This window comes from Perca fluviatilis, chromosome 1 (assembly GCF_010015445.1).
Source record: "Perca fluviatilis chromosome 1, GENO_Pfluv_1.0, whole genome shotgun sequence".
In the NCBI taxonomy this organism is placed as follows: domain Eukaryota; kingdom Metazoa; phylum Chordata; class Actinopteri; order Perciformes; family Percidae; genus Perca; species Perca fluviatilis.
The window spans coordinates 43,723,104-43,743,480 of record NC_053112.1 but is presented as its reverse complement, the minus strand read 5'-3'; the positions used below and the strand labels follow the sequence as shown (position 1 = coordinate 43,743,480).

General features: G+C 40.3%; 1 protein-coding gene across 1 annotated transcript; it reads left to right on the top strand.

The window, feature by feature from the left end:
- The first annotated feature begins 1,479 nt into the window (after nucleotides 1-1,479).
- Nucleotides 1,480-11,133, top strand: hand2 (heart and neural crest derivatives expressed 2). Its single transcript, XM_039810373.1, has 2 exons — nucleotides 1,480-2,758; nucleotides 9,415-11,133. Exons 1-2 carry the CDS (start codon nucleotides 2,135-2,137, stop codon nucleotides 9,538-9,540), a joined length of 750 nt encoding a protein of 249 aa, XP_039666307.1. The 5' UTR covers nucleotides 1,480-2,134; the 3' UTR covers nucleotides 9,541-11,133.
- The last annotated feature ends 9,244 nt before the right edge of the window (nucleotides 11,134-20,377 follow it).

Here is a 20,377-nt window from a genome sequence, read left to right as displayed (position 1 = left end):
CTACATAACAATGGTATTTTGTAGGCCTATGGAACATATAACAAATCACAAAGACCAAATTTGGACTTTTTCATTCTCTTAACAAAATAAAGATAATAGTGCCATTTTTCACATTTGGGATCATTTTTCTATGATTATTATCAGTGAACATTGGAAATTAGAGCCAACTGTCCACTGACCATTCTTTGGTGTTGCAGTGTGTTCTGCTATCGTGTGTGTGTGTGTGTGTGTGTGTTTGTGTGTGTGTGTGTGTGTGTGTGTGTGTGAGAGAGCGAGAGAGAGAGAGAGAGAGAGAGAGAGAGAGAGAGAGAGAGAGAGAGAGAAATCCCTGCTTTTATAGCACCGAAATAAATGTATTTATTTAAGTCCAGAAAACTGACATGCATTGCACAAGTCCAGGGCTGGCTAGTGTCTGTTTCTGTGGTCTTCACAGAGTGACTATTTGACATCATGTCAACTGGAAATATGTGGACCACTGGTTCCTTCATTAGCTCTGCTAGCACAAGTTAAGCCAAACTGAGAACACACAACCCAAATGGTACCCATCAGATACACATAGCCTACACATAGGTCTCCCCAGACGTTTACTATCGGAGACATTTTGAATTATATAGTAGGGGCCTACGAATAGTACGAATTTTTAGGAGGACTAAATAGTCCGCATGGCTTCAACAGATATGATATGCTACCTAATCAATACTGAGAACATGGAATAAATAAAACAATTAAATTGAACTTGCATATCAAAATTAATAATGAATGTATTTCCAAACAACAGCTTTGTATATCCTGGCTTCTCAAGATACCCACTTTTTTTGGGGCATTTTATTGGACAGTTTAGGCATGAAAGGGGAGAGAGAGGGGGAATGACATGCAGCAGCGCTGCGGCGAGGACTGAACCTCTGTACGAGCGCACGCTCCACCAGGTGAGCTACCCAGGCGCCCCCAAGATACCCACTTTAAATCATTGTAGCCAATGCTATAGGCTATATATCAATAATAATATAGCGTGTCCTATTTAAAACTGGAAAGCAATGTTATATATTTTTTGGAAAAACGTTTTGAAATAGGCTACATAAATAAATCGGTCTACTTACAAAACAGCATATAGGCTACTGATAGCCTACATTGTGGCTACTGTATGTGTATACTAGTCAAACTTCATGCTAGAAACGAGAACAGGATCATCTCCCTTTATTCCTGACCTTGTAAGCTAATTGTTGCTGTGCATGCGTGCGCGTGGCCCTCGCGTGTGTGCGCGCGCGTGTGTGCGAGAGCCAGCAGGTCTATTTAGCAGGCCCATTGACATTAAAGAGAAGTAAACAGAGCCTGCAGACGGGGCCAGATGAGGGGGCGGGGGTTCGCCATTGGTTGACAGATGCTCTGAAGTCAGTTTCTCCTCCCCGGTAGTAAAGACTACGTAGTAAATCAGACTCTCTCTCTCTCTCTCTCTCTCTCTCTCTCTCTCTCTCTCATACAGACAAGCTGGCTTTACCATAGCTCAGTATCAACTAGCCAGTAGTGACCCAGTGCCTGCACAGACTGGTCCTGCCTTGCCAAACGGCTCTGAGGCTGACAGCTAACTGACTCACAGAGGATGAGATGAAGCACAGGAAAAAGGAGGAATAGGCTACACACTGTGAGTGAGTTTCTAAAAAGAAGAAGAGAGAAGAAAAGGAGAGATAAACGCTGCTGTGACTTTATAACTAGAGGGAGAGAGAGAGAGAGAGAGAGAGAGAGAGAGAGAGAGAGAGAGAGAGAGAGAGAGAGAAACAATGTCTTAGAGGAGGAGGAGTTGTTTGAACAGAACTGAGCGGCCTAGAGGGCCACTATAGACAGGACTAGCCCGGGTGTAGCCTACTGTTGTACGGAATAGGCTATAGCCTAGGCTACCGACCGCCACGATCGGACCAGGCGGGCTATTTCTGTCGGAATCCGCTGGGTAGCCTAGATTATACAAGATGCAAACATCTGCCCTGGACAACCGTTGAACAGCGAAGGCGAGTTCACTGCTGCAGCATCCGAGAAGGACCTGTGTGTGTGTGTGTGTGTGTGTGTGTGTGTGTGTGTGTGTGTGTGTGTGTGTGTGTGTGTGTGTGTGTGTGTGTGTGTGTGTGTGTGTGTGTGTGTCACTATGAGTCTTGTCTCGGGCTTCCCTCACCACCCGGTCATGCACCACCACGACAGCCACCACTATTCCTTGCATGCGGCGGCGGCGGCGGCCGGTCGGTGTCACGAGGATACCGGGGCTCCTCCGTACTTTACGAGCTGGCTGATAAGCCACGCGGATATGTCTCCCACAGAGTATAGCCTCGCGCCCGGCTACAGCCCAGAGTACCATGGCAACAGCGGCGGCGGGGCAACGGGCGGCCTGGACCCCCACCATCACCATCACCACCACTACGGACCCGGCAGCTTAGTTCCGGGGGCCGGCGCCATCTCGGTGAACGGAGCCGCGGTCGGTATGCACCCCCACCACACACATCCTCGGCCCGTGAAGCGGAGACCGACGGCCAACCGTAAGGAGAGGCGGCGGACCCAGAGCATCAACTCGGCCTTTGCGGAGCTAAGGGAGTGTATCCCCAACGTCCCGGCCGACACTAAGCTGTCCAAGATCAAGACACTGCGGTTGGCCACTAGCTACATCTCCTACCTGATGGACATCCTGGACAAGGACGGACAGCACGGAGACACGCAGGCTTTTAAGGCCGAGCTGAAAAAAACGGAGGCCCGGGAGGAGCGGAGGAAGAGAGAGGCGGTAAGAGCATGACATAGGTCTAGCTACATATTAACCTAAATGAGGCCACTATTTGTAGCCTACTGAACGTCTTTTTTTAATAACAGAAGAGTAGGCTAAATAACTCAGCTATAAGCCTACCTATTATTGCTGAAGCTGACTTAAACCACATTATTTTCTGGTTGAGTCTAAACCCTACGATAAAGGAACACTGCGGTAAACAGAGATAAACTAGTCGATAGCTTAATTATAGCCTATAGTGGATTGTAAACTTGTCTAAACTTACTCCTGATTTTGTCAATTGCAGTTGTCTTTTTGAAAAATGAATAATAATAATCATAAAAACATTTAACTGACATGAGTCATGACTTGAATTCATACTCTTTGTAAGGGGGGAGATGATTAATTGTTGCTATTCTTAAATTGAATTATTGCACGAAGATTAACGCCTGAAGGTCACAGTTGACCATCCTGTAAATACCTTCTCTTCATTAGTTCTAGCTACTGAGTCAAAAAGGCAACTCTGACGGGAAATACAGTGGGCTAATATGAAAACGTTGTAGAAACCACATTCATTTTGTTCATTGCTATTCACGTTAGGGGTGGGGAAAAAAACGACCATAACAAATAATGAAAAGTAAGACAATGTGAGTAAAATCATCATGCGTATTGGTAAAACATTAGATAATTTATAAAAAAAAAAATGGGCCAACTCAGCTTTTTTAAAACATTTGATTACATGGCTATAATCCATTCGGAAATGCAGCCTATTTGTTCAAATTCAAAATCTACTGTTGCCTTTTGTGCATATAAGAAAGAAAGGCGTGAACAAATTGTTCAAAAAAGAAATTACAAGCCTATTAAAATATAAGGCTGCTTTGTGTCAACTGAATGAATGTAGGATCCTGCGCGGCTATGTTTTAAAGGTCGTGGGTCACTGGCCATCAGGCCTTTACATTTGCGATCTGCAAACGAGGTTATTTTTTTAGAGAATAACGTTATGTTGACCGTTGCAAGATAAAGTTGAAAGTGTATGACTGATTTAACTCCGCTTCAATGTTTTTTTTATGATCTGCGACCCATAAATATTTCTGCATCATTACAATAATGGCGCAACAGGCTAAATAAAGTTTAAGCAAGAGCTCAGCGGCAATTTGACTGACATTCACTAACAAGCCAGGAATATTTTTGCTGATTGTCTAGACTAATCTCATTTATTGATTAGAAATGAAGACGGAAGTCTATGAATAGTCAGCTCTCAGTGGGCTATTATACAAAGCAAGAAGATGAGGATAATAATACAAACAACAGGGAAATGTAAAGTAGGAAACCGTTATTCTGTAATATTTATTTTTATATAATCATAAATGGGCCTATGCAAGTATAGGCTGAATCTGTCATCTACGGAGACTCTAGCGTTACATGCTACCAATGTAGACCGTCATAATACCATTTAGACCTCCAAAACCATATGACACAGACAATGTTTTGTCATCTTTAACTGAGTCAGCAGGCCAGAGAGCTAGCACAAACCCAGCTAAAAAATCCAGGCTACACATGAGAGAGAAAAAAGTAAACAGCAGCACAGGCTTTTCCTGTGCATGAATTACACACACATACACACATGGACGAAATCTCATAGCCCTATTTATTTGGGGGAGGAATTTAAAAAAGCCAGTGAAGCATCTGGGGGGACTGCTGAAGAGAGAGTAAACAGTAACATGTAAGTGTGTTTACCCATTTTTATAATTAACACTTGACTCCTTAACCATTGATTACTGAATACATACAAAAAAACGTGTACAGTTGAACCATATAAACAAAAAGATTTTTCCACAATAATGGTATGGTCCAAATGACCAAGTCCATATAACTGTGGAGCCAGAAAATTGGTTGCCATCCTCAGACAACGTGGAGCCAGGAGGGGCCAGGTTCAGCCGTGTAGACCCAGCACTAATATTCCTATCAACACTTTGATGCTTTCATCCTTACAGTCCACTTTATTATCCACATCAGGTCCCAGCTCTGCATATGCTGTCCATATCCTATGACTACAGCTTTACAAGCACCCTAAGGATTCATTGTTTTGGCACATTCGAGACATTGAAACAAGTTTCAACTGTGCATGTTTGAACACAGTAGCTAGTACCAAATTGCTATTTTATTTATATTTTATTTACATATCCTCTGTATGATCACTGGCTAAAGCTAATAATTTAGGGTATTTTAATTTACTACTACACAAACAGAACTAAGCATAAATGATTCTACTTTGTTGTTTTGACACATCATCACATCTCATCTTATCCAGAGATAACATCGAGCTTCAGTCCAGGAAGGGAAATTAAGCGTAGAAATAAACAATACATGATCATACAGAATAGACCAGAAGAAAATCGATCAGAATAATTATTTCCTGTCTGTTGCCTAACGTGCTGCCTATAGGAAGTGTGGTGCATAATTGAAGCCAGAAAGCAAATTTTCCTCACGTTTCAAACTGCAATCACTAATAGAAGGATGTAGTCCTGTTAATAACTCATGTCAACTCTGTCATGAAACTCCAGTCCTGGATTCAAATACACACTCCCCCTGCTACAACTGAGACACTACAGTTGAATCAAGATAGGCTATATATATATATATATGTGTGTGTGTGTGTGTGTGTGTGTGTGTGTGTGTGTGTGTGTGTGTGTGTGTGTGTGTGTGTGTGTGTGTGTGTGTGTGTGTGTGTGTGTGAACAGAATTCTTTAATTTGTTTAAAAATTCCTTCACCATTTATTTAAAATGAAACATGTATGAGAGGAGTAACTAAGAGAGTTTGATCCTCAGTGCAGCTAAAGTAAGCACTTAATGTTGCTTATGCTCCTCAGTCTGCTCTTACATTAATGATGAAGTGGTTAACCCATAAGTGAATTTAAAGTGTATTTAGAGGATGACCTCTAAGCTTGCAAATAAGGGGGGGAGTTGAGGTAATAAACCCAGTCATTTCAGGAACTCTGAGTTTATATTACACTGCAAGAGAGAATTAAGATAGGCCAGATATTTAAGTTAAAATCAGTTTTTTTTTCTTCATCCACACTGTTTTGTTGTATGTCACTGATTACATCTATGGCCTACCTCAGGGTGGCCCAATGTGGATGATGATGTTGTTGTACTGCACTGGAATAATCCAAAGATCCAGTTTGTGCGAAATTTACTTCATAGAGGGAGGGAGAGGTTGCTGTTGCATTTTAACCAGACAAATCAGTTTGACTTATTTTAGGCTACACTTTGAATCCATTATTTAAATTACAAAATATGTGCATGTTTAATCTTTACCTGAATTATGTTATCACAGTGCAGTGGCAAACAGATGGCAAATGTAGATTTAGATCATTATCTTAAATATTTCAACTTGCAGCATGATACAAAAACCATTCACCTTTGGTGACAGACCTGCATTGGTACTGACTGAATTACGGCACATCTTTTTATTTAGTTGCAGTGCTACTTTTTTTAGAGAAACAAACTGTTTTTATTGCTATCTGTCATGCTTGGTGGCATTTTGGTACAGTCAGTGATATCAAGTATATGTGCAAGACATAGAGAGCTGTAATTTTAAATGGTGCTAGTGCTGCTTTCAGCAGCCTGACTGTGAACACAGTGATATGTATCACTTTGAGTGATATGTAGCCTGCAGACTAATAGAGCCTGAACTAAGAGCACATGGGACTGGAAACTTGCAAGAACCCCTTCAGAAATCCTTCAGTTAAGTGTAACAATACACTAACAAAACTCCTATTGGGTTAATATAGACATTGCATAAAAGATCAAAAGCACATTTTGAGTACATTAGGCTATATGTGTTCATTTTTTTTTTTATAACACAGAAAGTTATAGTACAGGCTGTAAAATGTTAGTTAGAAATAGGCCTAGTTATGACATTATATTAGATGACCATTTTAAATGTTTACCAAATGATTAAATGACAAGAAAAAATGATATGTTCTTATAATGACATTAGCCTGTGATTTGCTATTCATAACAGGGACATGTCCAGAATAATAACCAAGATAAAGTCAGTGTGTGTAAAACCATAACTCCTTATTCAAATAGGCCTAAGTTTTTTATCCACATCAATTTATTATTATTATTATTATTATTATTATTATTATTATTATTATTATTATTGTAATTATTATCGTCGCTTTTCGTGTTACTATTGTATAATTTGATATTTTATGAAGTTTTTTACTTGCGGCCACGAGACTAGAACACTACACAATAAACACAACGGGGGATGAACTTGTTGGGTGTAGAGTTGTGTAGGCCTATATCATTGTGCACAGCCTCCTCCTGTTTGCAGTAATAACTGACACGTTCTGCTGGCATTTTATTGGACCTTATGGCTTTATTAACGCACCTGGACCGAAATATGTTTGCGAATAAGGTCGATTTAGGTTAGGCCCGATACGTCCCATTTCTTGCTGTTTTTTCCCCCCCACACACATATAGAGTTACCCTGAAAACACAAGTCTGGCCGTTTCTCATCGTGTATTAAAGCCTATAAGCACATTTCTGGAAGGACACCGCTGAGCACTCTTTTATTTCACTCGTATCTTTTTCTGTCTTTGTTTTTCTTGAATTAGTCTAGTCCAGTACAGGCACACTTAGAAATTGCAGCATATTGACAAATAAATATTCCTCAGTGGTGACAAAATGTTAAAATCCGTTAGCCTACTTTAAGTAATAGCAAGACAATCCTACATTTTAAAAACGTGACAATTAAAGCATTTAAATGTGTCAATAATAAAAGTAAACGCATAGTGCAGAGGGTTGAATTATTAATGCGTTTACATGTAGGCGCTAGCCTATACTGCAGGAGTTCTGTTTGAGCAATGCTTATGTTTTATGAGATTATCATGTGTTTGATATTTTATTCCTCACTTTGCAAAAAGAAAGAAGCCTATACTCAAATGCCACTATACTTCAAAGTCGCACCAAGTTAGAGTGTAGGCTACTGTGTTGCTTTCCGCCTCCAGTGCTGGATTGGATGGATGGCTGATGGAGTAAAGTGTGTTTACCGAACTGAACAGTGGTTTACCGCTTCGTGTGGGCTGTATTTGCTAAAAGCAAGGCGACATTATGCTGTCACATTTTTATGAAGTTTGAAGTAAGAGAAACATGATGAGTCGGGGCTGGTGCAAATCCTGGAGATGCTCTCTTTCAGAGAGAATAAACCGACTGAATAAGGATGACTACATTCAACATTGTTAGCCTGTAGCCGGTCAGTGTCACTGTGTCATCAAACACAACACTCAGTGACGGCACAGAGTCCATTCATGATTTTCACCGGATGCTTCTCTAGTGGCACAATGTCAAGATAATAACTCACCGCACCATAAATCCATTTTTAAATATTTATAAAGGAACTATTTGCTCATTTCCAACTACTGAAGCTACTTTATAGCATGGGTATTGTCTCATTGCTTTGTTTTGTTGCTCAGTCCACACATCAAATGCACTTTAATCAGGAAGTCCGATTATTATTATTATTATTATTATTATTATTATTGACAAAACAATTTTGTTGTAATTTTATTCTCCTTTTGCGTACGTTTGTAGCCTATTTGTGGAAAAGGAAATACGGCATAACAACTTGTATTACTACTATAATGCTTTTCTACCACATGTATATTAATCTATTTTTGATTAGGCTAAACAACTTCAGCTGTTGGCAGATGGTCTTAACGAGAGGGCTCGGAAAATAAGAACAATATTTGATAATTTATTTAACTTTGAAATCTAGTTGGTCCTGCTCTTTACGACATTAAATCCTTCCGTTTATTTTAGACGGTTTACAGGAAATAAGTTGTTGATATAAGCGTCCACATGTACACACATACACACACAAGCAGATTTGAACATTTCATAAAACTATTACAAATCTGTAGGCTAGACATTCATTCATTAAAAAGGTTTTAATTATGCTGTTATACCCGAACACCCGAGTATGGCATACATTTGAAAGTGTGGAGCATGTAAACACTAACAGGTTATTCTTCTATTAACTTTAGTATCGTAATGTTAATAAGTCTAATGGCTATCTAAAAAAAATCACTGTAAACTGTAGGCCTATAGTCAGTGTTCTGGAGCATTAACCAAATTAACAGATATAAAAACATTATGGAAACCAACTCTCATAAACATTCAGCAAAGGTCAACGTCTAATAGCCAGTAAGCTGTTATTATGAAGAAGAAAAAAAATTATTATCACGCTGTATATTTGAGAACAGTTACAATGACAGAAATGTAAAACCGTTTCCATGGTGACAAAGGCTGCTGTCAATCGCCTGTCTATAGGCCTATATTTTTTCCATACCATAGCCCATATAAAGATAATTCAAGATTCAAAATCCTTTATCAATCCCACAATGGATACATTCACAATGTTGCAGCAGCAAGGGGTAGGAGGAGAAGTACAAGACACAGATAAACAAACAATAAATAAATATAAGTAAAGAGAATAAATAGTCATATGTATTTACAGTATCGCACAGTCCCATTTTTTATTGCAGGGTTTATCAGTCCTGGTGTGAGTGTGTTGTCCATGTGGTCTACTGGGCGCAGGGCTGATTGTATTAAAACATAGATCAATATGCATAACATAAATAACAATAAATGTCACGTGTCTCCAGGTGGAGATCCCTAAGGCAACATCATCGTCATCCTCATCGTCATCCTCCTCGTCAGCGGGCGATAAGAAGAGTAAAGGACGGACAGGATGGCCTCAACATGTCTGGGCTCTGGAACTCAAACAGTAGCGCCTCCCTCCCTCCCTCCCTCTCTCCCTCCCTCCCTCCTTCTCTCCATCCTGCGAGCTGATAGCACCCTTTCCCTCCTCCAGCTCTGCCCTCGACGAGAGTGATGATGGGACATTAATGACGCGCTCTGATGAACTGGAATGGCAGTCATCATCATCATCATCATCATCTCTCTGGACCTCGAGGCTATTACCTTCCCACAGAACGGCGGACTCTGTATTGCTTGTAGCTCCGTTCACCTTACTGTGGTGAGACACGAAGAAAGTTATTATAGTTGGAGTTCCTCATAGAACATAACTTCAGATTTATAACACTCCCACCTTTCATCAGCGAAGGCGCTTTCTGAGGTTTTGTTCTGTGTCAGGGTTTGACACCCCGACCCCGAATGTCCTCCTTAAATTGTACCTCGAGAAAAAGAAAAAAAAAACTCATGAAAATATCACAAATTCAATGGTCTTCTTAAACGTTTAAGTGAGGATTTGAATTGGAAAAAAAAAAACATTCAAACCAAAAACATGGATGCATTTACGGATTCCCCAAATGGAAATAGTCTAGGCTTATTCTAGATGTTTAGTCAATCATTATTTCCTTAATATAACATAGCCTATAGATGTGAGTGGAACTTTGGAGTAGGCCTATTTAAAATACAGCAAAAGTGTATGAGCTTGGACGACATATGTGCGTTAGGGCAGCTGCGTAGGGTTGGAGGGGGATGAATCGGTTCAAATAATAGCCTACATCATCCATTCTATAACATTTGAGCCTGTGAATCAATAGATGCACTGTTCGTCACCGTCCAATTTAACCATAGGCTACTGAGTTATAACTCACCGGTTCTCTTGAACCCACTCTAATGGGATAGGTGCTGTTTGGTGGATGGGATGTAGGCCTAGTCTGTGCTGAATTAAAAAGTGATCTAAAGCTCTAGGTTGTGTTCTACCAGATGTGTAGCCTACGTTTCCACTGAGCAAAGTAGGCTAGCTTTACACCACTGCTAGATTGTGAACGGAGTGCGGCGGAGTCTCTCTTCCTGTCGAGAAAAAGGGTTGGGGATAGGCGGAACCATTTCTCTCTCTCTCTCTCTCTCTCTCTCTCTCTCTCTCTCTCTCTCTCTCTCTCTCTTCGAAACACCCCCACGCCGCCACCACCCCCCCCCCCACACACACACACACACACACACACACACACACCGTGTTCTCTGCTTTATTTAACGGAACATATTTATGTGCAATGCGGCCGTTAGAAGGACCCAAACAGCCATTCCGCTGACTGATTTCGGACATTTACTGAGTAGGCTACCTTTCATCTGACGACAAACTGTATGTGAAGCTCTCTCTCTCTCACTCTCTCTCTCTCTCTCTCTCTCTCTCTCTCTCTCTCTCTCTCTCTCTCTCTCTCTCTCTTACTCTCTCTTAATCTCTCTCTCTCTCTCGCTTTTCTCTCACAATTTTTGGTTGTAAATGTAATGACGTCACAACGATGACGAAGTGTCCATGTTGTAGTGTGAAAATGTGTTGGGAGTCTAAATAATGTTTTATGTTGGTTGTAAACAGTGTCATGAATTTAATAAACCACCAGCTGGTTACATGGTAACTGACGCAAACTGCGCTCATTTCATACTTTCAGTCGGTCAAACAGCATTCTCCTCGCTAATTTATTAAGGTTTGAGAATGAAGTAGGCTATGCTATCCACTGTAGCTTCGATGAACATTTGTACATATGGGAAAAACACATCTTCCTTAAAGTCCTGTGTTCAGCGTGTGAGTAGGGCTCCCTATTTCAAAGGGGGAAAGTAGCCTAATAACCAAACATAACCTAAAAATCATTTTCAATTGTCACTTTCATGTCATGACCAAAACTGAGCCTGGATATAGTATAGGACTTTTGGGGAGACGCAAAATAATTGATTGTCTGCATCAGTGTCACATATACAAATACACATTTAAGTCATACAACAGACATAATTTATGTTGTGGTGGAATATAATTCATTTTACAATTTTTTTTCTTTACCTCCTCATGATTTCTGTATTTACATTTTTTTAAAGGCCACTTTTTGGATTATTTAAATTTGAGATATATTTACAAATAGAATTTAAGAGCTTGCTTTATTGACATAATTATGTTTACTGTATAATATAATTGTTTTTCTCAACTGACAAGCCTAAAAATTAGGGTTTTACTTCTGTGTTTACAACTATTAATAGACTACACAAACCTTTAACAGCAACATGAATAACTCTTCATTTGTTATCTGAGCCCTGCCAATTCATTTAAGAGTGATGTCAAGAGCAGGTCCCATTCATGTGCCATGTTTAAATTTAAATTATAGATTAGGTCTTTAACAGGCTGTGTCTTTATTTCTGACTCCAGGTGTGCAACGGAGTGTGTCACAGTTTAAAAAAGTTGTCAGGTTCATGTCTTTATAAGCAGGGGAAGATACAAACATGAAATGGCATTTAAAGGATTTTTTGAAATGTCTTAGGGTTTTTTGGCCCTGCTAGACACAGCTTTATATGGAGTGCATGAGGTAGCCACAAGTGCGAAGACACTTTAACATCAGAAAAATAAAAGGTCAAAAATTACAATTATAACCCAACCCAAACTGTTTATTTTAAGCTTGCATCGGGTCTTGCAGACATTTCCTGGTTCATGTTTTATGCATGCAGTTTTATTGATTACAACAGCATTTCATTTGTTTGCCCATTGAAGTTAGATGGGTTGAACTGGGGATTTAAGAAACCTGTTTGAATCTCTGGTCGCTTGTGTTGCTTGTCCCATTGGACTCGATTGTAAATGTCGATGTCATGGTGTGAGCATAGTGTCATCATAAGGAATGATGGAAAAAGAACAAAAGAGTTTAGGTTAGAAAAAATCATTCCAATTTTATTCATAGAAAAACGGCTAAAAAATATGAATACAAATAATATGCTTATTTATTTGCCAAGCAGGGGCAGACCTAGAATTTTTCTAAATCAAGTGCCACAAAGGAGCCATACTTTACACAGCAGACCCCAGTATTAAGCTGGGGGTCAGGGGATCCACAACCAGGAAAATGTGAGTAATTCATCAGGCTGTCCTCATGAACTGTACTTTTATTTGTATGAATTCCACACATTTATTTACTGTAAGCCCCACATGATGCTTGCTGTATAAGGCAGCACCCTCTGCTGTCCGTAGTAATAATGGCCGCAGCAGGAATACAGGAATTTCACCCGGGGAGTAGTGTTTATGTCCCGGAAGTATTTAAGGGGAAAACATAGGACTTTCAACAGGGGAATGGATTTTTGTGTTCAGTAAGTAAAGGGAGCAGTGTTTTGCAGGAACCACAAACTTTTTTTGTAGTGAAAATCAGTCATTTTGGTACCCAAACTTAACTGTCACAACCGTCACTGTGACCTTTACCCATTCAACAGTCACATTTTGGTACCTGTCCAGACCGTCATCACCCAGATAGTATAGATTGATTGCGAGAGCAGCTCATCACGCCCCACAATTATGTTTCATGTTCGGCAGCGACCTCTTGTGGCAGAAGTAACAATCGCAACAGCAATCGAGGAAGCGAGGTGAGAAATTATAAGACCACCAAATTCCGTGTGAGGAGGCATGTTAGTGTAGTGGATGGGTCAAACATGGTTTGTGTCCCATGTGAAACCAAAAGTCAAATTGTCCGTGGCACAGTCATGTTACATGCTCATTTTAGTAGTTTAACGTGACTCATTTTAAGCCATTCCCTGATGTTTTACTAACCCTAACTAAGTATTTTTGTTTTCTAAACGTAACTATTTCCGTTTCACAATGTTAAATACATGTTTAAAACTGTGCCTTTTACATCGAATAGAACATGATTAAAATTTCCACCGCAGTCACGTGTTATGGTCACATGTTAAAAACCATAATTACTACAGCCACGAGAGGTCGCTGCCTAACAAGAAGCGTAATTGTCGGTCATTGTGAGCTGCTTGCATTACGGTCATACGTCATTTTGGGGGTCTTGATAATCGACATAATATGTTGTTTAGGTATAAGGACATGTTGGCATCCTCATACCTAATGTACGTAAGATATCATACAAATTGTTGTTTTCGCATGATATTATACAAACCCGTTGATGAGAATGCATTGAATTCATTGACACTTTATTTCCTGAATTCTGGTGACTTTTTGCAGGTAAAAACCCACAAAACCTGCCTAACAGCAATCAACTTGGGGCGGAATTGTCATCAAAAAGGCAAACCAAAAATGAAGGTGCCAGACAACAATGTTAGTTATTGGGGAGGACAAGTCCGCCCAACCCCCTATGCCTAAGGGTCACACTCTTCTCCAATTTTAGCCCTTTTGGCTTAATTTCATAGAGCATTGGGAAGCCAGAATGTCCGTCAATATAATATTGTAATAACATAGTCTATGGATACACAAAATATATTGAAGTTTGCGTACCTTTCAAAATACAGCTAATGTAGATCTCTGAAGCAAAAAAGGGAACTTTAGGGGCCGAAACCAAATTTCCGAAGGGGGCAATCCCCTGTAGCATTCATGCCAAAGTGCCATCAGTTTTTAGCTACATATAGCTGCAAACAGATACATTTCTGTATCTGTATACTGTAAGTCTTTGTGAGGTCTCTGTTTCTCTTCACATCAGGAAGGAGGACAGGATGACATCTTGTTGCTACACCTTGGGAGAGTTGATCTAGGCCTATTTAACTATTTGCAAAACACAGATCCAAGATGGTTTATCATAAATTCAACAGTGAATGACATTCAGCAGCTATTGCTCTTGTTTTGTAGGCAGTGTGTGAACCTCACATAGTACTTTGGACAGCGGGTAGATTTGTTGCTGTTTGCTGCCCACAGTGACACACTTATGTGATTTGTGACACCAACAAGTTGGAGCCCAACATTCTCACATCCCACTTGAATAATCACCAGGAAGCTGACGTGAAAGGGTCTTTAAAGCTATAGTGCGTAGTTTCTGTTTGCCCCCATGAGGAATTCTAAGTAATGACAACAACACTGTCGGTGCGTCCATACAAGCCTTCCGTGATCGCACACTGCCCCCACGTTCTCCTCCTCCACACAGTAGCTAGTAGCCAAGGAGGACACGGAGGATTAAAAAAACATTATGATCTCTTCAGAAGAGGCAATTATTTTCACTCGAGCTTCTGCGCGGGAAAGGACCGGACAACCCAATCTTCTGAACATAGTCATACTGAGAAATCCACAGAGAGTTGTGTGGAGCTGATATTCTTAATTAGCTTTGTAGCAACTCATTTAGCAATGGCTGGAATGTTAAAGATGTTCATTAATATCAAAAAGTTATGCACTAAAACTTTAAAGTAGGTGGGTGGTAATCCAATGGAAAAGTGATTTAAGTCTATTAGCTTCTGTCCAAATATCTGAAATAAGTCACACCATGCATGGGTTCACCCATCCTATATCACTTTGCTCAGTTTCTATCTGTTGACAATAAAGCCTAGCTAAACTTCTTTGACGGTGATGTTTGCGGCTGCACCTGCTTTTACAGACAATAGGCGGAGATTCCTGCAAGCTAATCCTGCAACATTCTTCCCTGCAAAGGCCTAATCATCTTCCTGTGGCAAACGCTTGTAGTGCTTTTGCTGTAGCATACACTATTTGGCTGATGTGCACCTCCTCAAAAATGTTAAATGTCCAGTGAAGAGTCATGATTGGTTTACCTGAGCTTCTTTTTGTTTTTCTGCTACATTGTTCTGGTGCTGGTAACAATTATTCACTTTATATTTCATGAGATCAATTTTGAGCATAGTTGCTTGACATAAACAGCTAACTGCCCTAGTGACAAACAGAAGCTGTGTATTTAGGCATGATTTATGATTTGAATATGAGTGTTAGAGTCCTATGGTTTAATAATTTCAAATGTTTCTTCACCCTGACTGAATAAAAATTCTGTGATCTGAATAGTTTGAATTCTTTTTAAGTTTGTGGCCAATAAGTAATCCCAAACTTACAGGCTTAACATTAACATTAACAATTAAGGTCCCCAACTGTTTTGTCATGTTGACAGCTGAAACACTAACACACAATTAACCCACCCCGTAGAACAGTTATGGACATGCTTCCCGGACTTTACATTGCCACGGTATCTGATGGAGCTGTCACTCAATTATTGATAAGGCCTTATCTGGCATCCCAGTCGGTATGTTGTTGGTGGGAGACGGGGAAAAAAGAGCTCGAGAGGATTTTTTCTCTCGTCCTGACAAGGACTAACGTGAGATGTAATGGCCTGAGTCTGGCCTCAGGTGAAGACAGAGAGCACATAATTAGTTAGAGAGCTGGCGTCAGACAGAGTTGACCCCACAATGACCGGGACATAAATACATGCACACACACATCTAAATACACACACACTCCAACATAAAGACACTTTATATCTCTGAGTCAGCTATAGAGAGCAATGGAGCTAGTGACTATGATTCATAGTATATTAATGGTTATCATTTTCTACTACAAACTAAGGCCTACAAATAAAATAAAAAAACACAATGAATATGTTCCCTTAAACCAAGGAAAATACTACCTCTAATATTACTATTAGACACTAAATCTCAGCACTATCAGCCAAAGCTGTACCTTAAAAATGAAGTATAACAGATTCTCTGTCATGCTCACAATTTCTTTTACAAGCATTCACAAACAAATACATTGAACTAAAAACACACTGCACATAGAATTAACTATTACTGTATGGCCAACTGGGCTTAACATCTAATGACCAAGGAATGTTGTAAAACAAATCACATACTGACTGAACATACTTTGGTGTGAAACTGGAATGGAAAAAAGGCTATTATCATTATAACAATCAGACTTCAGCTCTTTTTTTTCTTAACCCGTAATCCAAATTGTTCTTTTTTTTTTTTACCAGTTGATGTCCTTTAAAGGTGCTCTAAGTGATGTGGCGCGTTTTTTAGGCTACAACATTTTTTGTCACATACAGCAAACATCTCCTCACTATCCGCTAGTTGCCTGTCCCCTGAACACACTGTAAAAAGACGCGGTCTCTGTAGACAGCTCAGGCTCCACAAACGCCAGCAAAAACAAACTGTGCCAACCTGCCCCACGAACCATAATAAACAGTGTTCCAGCCAATAACCGACAAGAAGGAGCTGGTTGAGTCATGAATACGCATTGTGGAAGTAGCCTAACGCTGCTGTAGTGATGGCTCAACCAGCTCCTTCTTGTCGGTTATTAGCTGGAACACTGTTTGTTATGGTTCGTGGGGCAGGTTGGCGCAGTTTGTTTTTGTTGCCGTTTGTGGAGCCTGGGCTGTCTACAGAGACCGTGATTTTTTACAGTGTGTTCAGGGGACAGGCAGCTAGCGGATAGTGAGGAGAGGCTGTATGTGACGAAAAATGTAGCATAAAAAATGCGTCACATCACTTAGAGCACCTTTAAACAGTATTTTTGTTGTGCATCTGCCACTTCCATTAAATGTGAGGGTTAAAAGAGTTTCACTCCATTGATAAGTATTTTACTGTGCTACACTTGTGACCCAGTAGTGCCAGCCTTGCACTCACTTTTGCCTGAAACTGTTGATGTGCTCCCTGGGCAAACCATCAATGATGTAGTCTCGCTTTGCCAGACCATCCTCCAAAGTGCGCTGAAGGAGGGTCTGGCTACTCCACATAGCATTCGGGGATGAGGAGGAAAACGTGCTCTGGTTTAATGGCATTTCTTTAAACCAATCACAATCGTCATGGGCGGTGCTAAACTCTGCACAGATATTAGTCGTGCGAGAGAAACCTCAGGTTGGACAGATAGTCTAGCTAGTTGTCTGGATTTACCCTGCAGAGATCTGCGGAGCAGTTAATCATAGTCCTCATAAATCCACCGAATTTAAAATTCCAATACATGCATCCGGCGGAATTTCCTGCGGCACTGGAGCAATCCCGGAAGTGGAATGTCAAGGATATAGGCTATCAATGATGTAACCTGAGGTCATCAGGGTGTGTTGGGTATTTCAATATCAAACACTTTTGCCCAGGCAACCTAGCTGAGGCTGTTTCTTTACAGCCTGTGTGCAGCCTGCCTTAGTGTGTGTGTATTTATACGACTACACACACTCCACGGACCATCTTAGACCAAAACTGACCTTTGTGTATCATGTTGACAGTGTGTAAGAAAGCCAACCAGCGCTTGTATTTCTTTCATAAGCTTCAAAATTTTAACATTGATGTGATTTTGATGAGACGTTTTATTGTTGTTTCATTGAATTGCTGCATACTTATACCTTCGTAAGTTGGTACAGTTTATTGAACCAAAAAGACAAAAAAACGACTTCCGGGGATAGTAAAAGTGTGTGGGAAAATTGTAGACCGATCTCTCCAATTTATTTAGAGCAAGAGTTTTTAAGAAGGTGGAGTCATTTTTAGCACACCACAACCCCCCTCTGGCACAGGAAATGCCTTGCTCCCGTCTGGCCATAGGTACAGCCTTCGTAGACACAGGACTAACATTTTAAAACTCATATGTGCACTTAATGGTTAATCCTTTTTTTTGTGGTTGTCTTTTGTAATGATTGTATGTGTTGGTTGCTGGCTGTATCACAAATTGCCCCTCTGGGATAATAAAGACTACCTCACCTTACCTTAAGTCATCTTCCAGGGTAAATCTTTCCTTAGTGCTTGAACATCAAGGCTATGTCTTTGAAGTCTTTCAAAAATCCCAGTCTCCTTCCTCTGGAGAAATATGAAGTGGTTGTTGATCAAGACTGCATATAGCTTCCACACACACACTTTAGACAGATAATGGTGGCGATTACATTGTTCATTCCTTACCATTCTCCAATTGGAATCTATTTTTGGAAATTAAATGAAAATAAATTATTACTCATCTGTACGTTTTTTGTAATCACTCACCACTAACCACAGAAACAATAAAAATGCCAACGCACAGTGGACAGGCAACAGTTTTAGTTACTTTGTTAAACAGACCAGACCAAGGCTGCATCCCATGACAATAATGAAAATGCCCACAGCCTCAAATGTTGACAACGTATGATGCATAACATGCATCGAGTGCGCCCCCACACATGGATGACAACAGCAGGAATAGACAGCATTGTGTTTATTAGACACAAATGATTGGAAATTGTTATGCGCAAATAAACATGTATGTCGACAAGTGCCACAAAAAATTCCAATACTTTAGACCTCCCCAAAAACAAAAACTACGCAAATAAGGCTTTCTGAGGAGCTCATGTCTCTGTCAGGGGAGCAGTGCTGCCTGTAGTTCTTCCTGTATTTCTTCCTGTATTTCTAATTCTGATTGTAAGTTAAAAGAAAAAAGCACATCATAAGGTTTCACAAACATTTCAAAAGTTTAATAAGACTCCATGTTGCACTATGTAATGCTATGTAACAATGCATTTCCAAAAACTCTCAGTTTATGCTTTCAAAATATTATGCTCAACAGCACATACCAATATCTAGGTTTATAATTACATACCTCCACCGACAACACCATCACCACACACACACACACACACACACACACTTATCTCTCTTCATGTCTCCTGTCTGTCTATCTGCCGGCCTCTAAGTGCAGTCGACTGGCGAACATGATAGATGACTACGGCTGGAATAGAATTTTTCCCTGCGATAATACCAAAACATCTGGCAGCCATTACTTCATGCAGACCCCTCCCTTTCTCCCTTTCTCCCTCACCCCTCTTCCTCTTTCTTCCTTTCCCACCTACCCACCATTTTTGTGCTGTTGTGTTTCCCCTCCACCAGGGGGCCCTATTTCTACCAAGGGACCTGGATGTTTTTTTTTTCTTTGAAGGTCAGCTTTGTCCCTGAAAATGAAAGATAAGGATTGTTTAAGCAGCTACTGACCCCTAAATAAAGACGATTTGCTGTGCATTAGTGCATCAGTGGCAACATAAAGTGTAATTGTGGCTACAGATGATGCGTCACTGACTACATTGGTGACCATAGACAATGCTTTGCAAGCTTCTTCTGACACTTAAGAAGCCAGATTGTTATGTGGCTACATAGTACATTATTGGCCACAACAGTGAACGTAGATGGCGATTTAGTAGCTATTTTAGTGAAGAGGGATCACTTACAGTAACTAGAAAAGTGGATGGTGTTTTCAATGTGAAAAAGCAGGATGTTGAGGGTAAAATTGAAAAAGATGAAGAAGCAGGGGAGGAGAAGAAAAGAGATGTGGAGAGAAGAGGAAAACAGAGAAGAGGGTGGGCCCTTGGCAGCCTATGAAACAAACCCCAAGGTCACTCTATTCACCCCATAACTGCTATGACGCAACACTTAACACATGCACACACACGCACACACACACACACACACACACACACACACACACAGGCATGTACTCACACCACATATGGATAGATAGGGCTTTCCATCAAAAGAGACTATGACAAAATGTAGTTTTTTTCTTCTTCTAATCAGCCCCTGCCATAAGGGGGAAGTATTGGATTCATTAGCAGCCAAACCAAAGACAGCCAGCCCATTGTTCCCCTTTATAGATGGAAAAAAAACAGAAAAGAGAAAAAAAGAAAGAACCAGGAAATAGAGAAAAAACTTAATCTGGAGAACTTATAGCTTCTTACCATATGAAGCCTTCTTTCAATTAGGCCTGTGGAGAGCAATCAACAGCACAGCATGTCTTCTGTCTATGGCTTGGGACACAACATGGGTCACGCTGCTTTTTCCAACTCAATGCCAACACAATAAACACAAAGAAATGTTGTCCTTTTACTCTTGTTTCTTTGTTTCTCATTTGTTTTTACTCTTATATTATGTTCTCAATTGAGAATGCGTTACCTATCCAGA

Excerpts from the sequence above, each read along its gene's own strand:
- hand2 (XM_039810373.1), top strand. The coding sequence starts at position 2,135 with ATGAGTCTTGTCTCGGGCTTCCCTCACCACCCGGTCATGCACCACCAC. Across the intron at positions 2,759-9,414 it reads AGCGGAGGAAGAGAGAGGCG|GTGGAGATCCCTAAGGCAAC; the intron begins GTAAGAGCATGA and ends ACGTGTCTCCAG.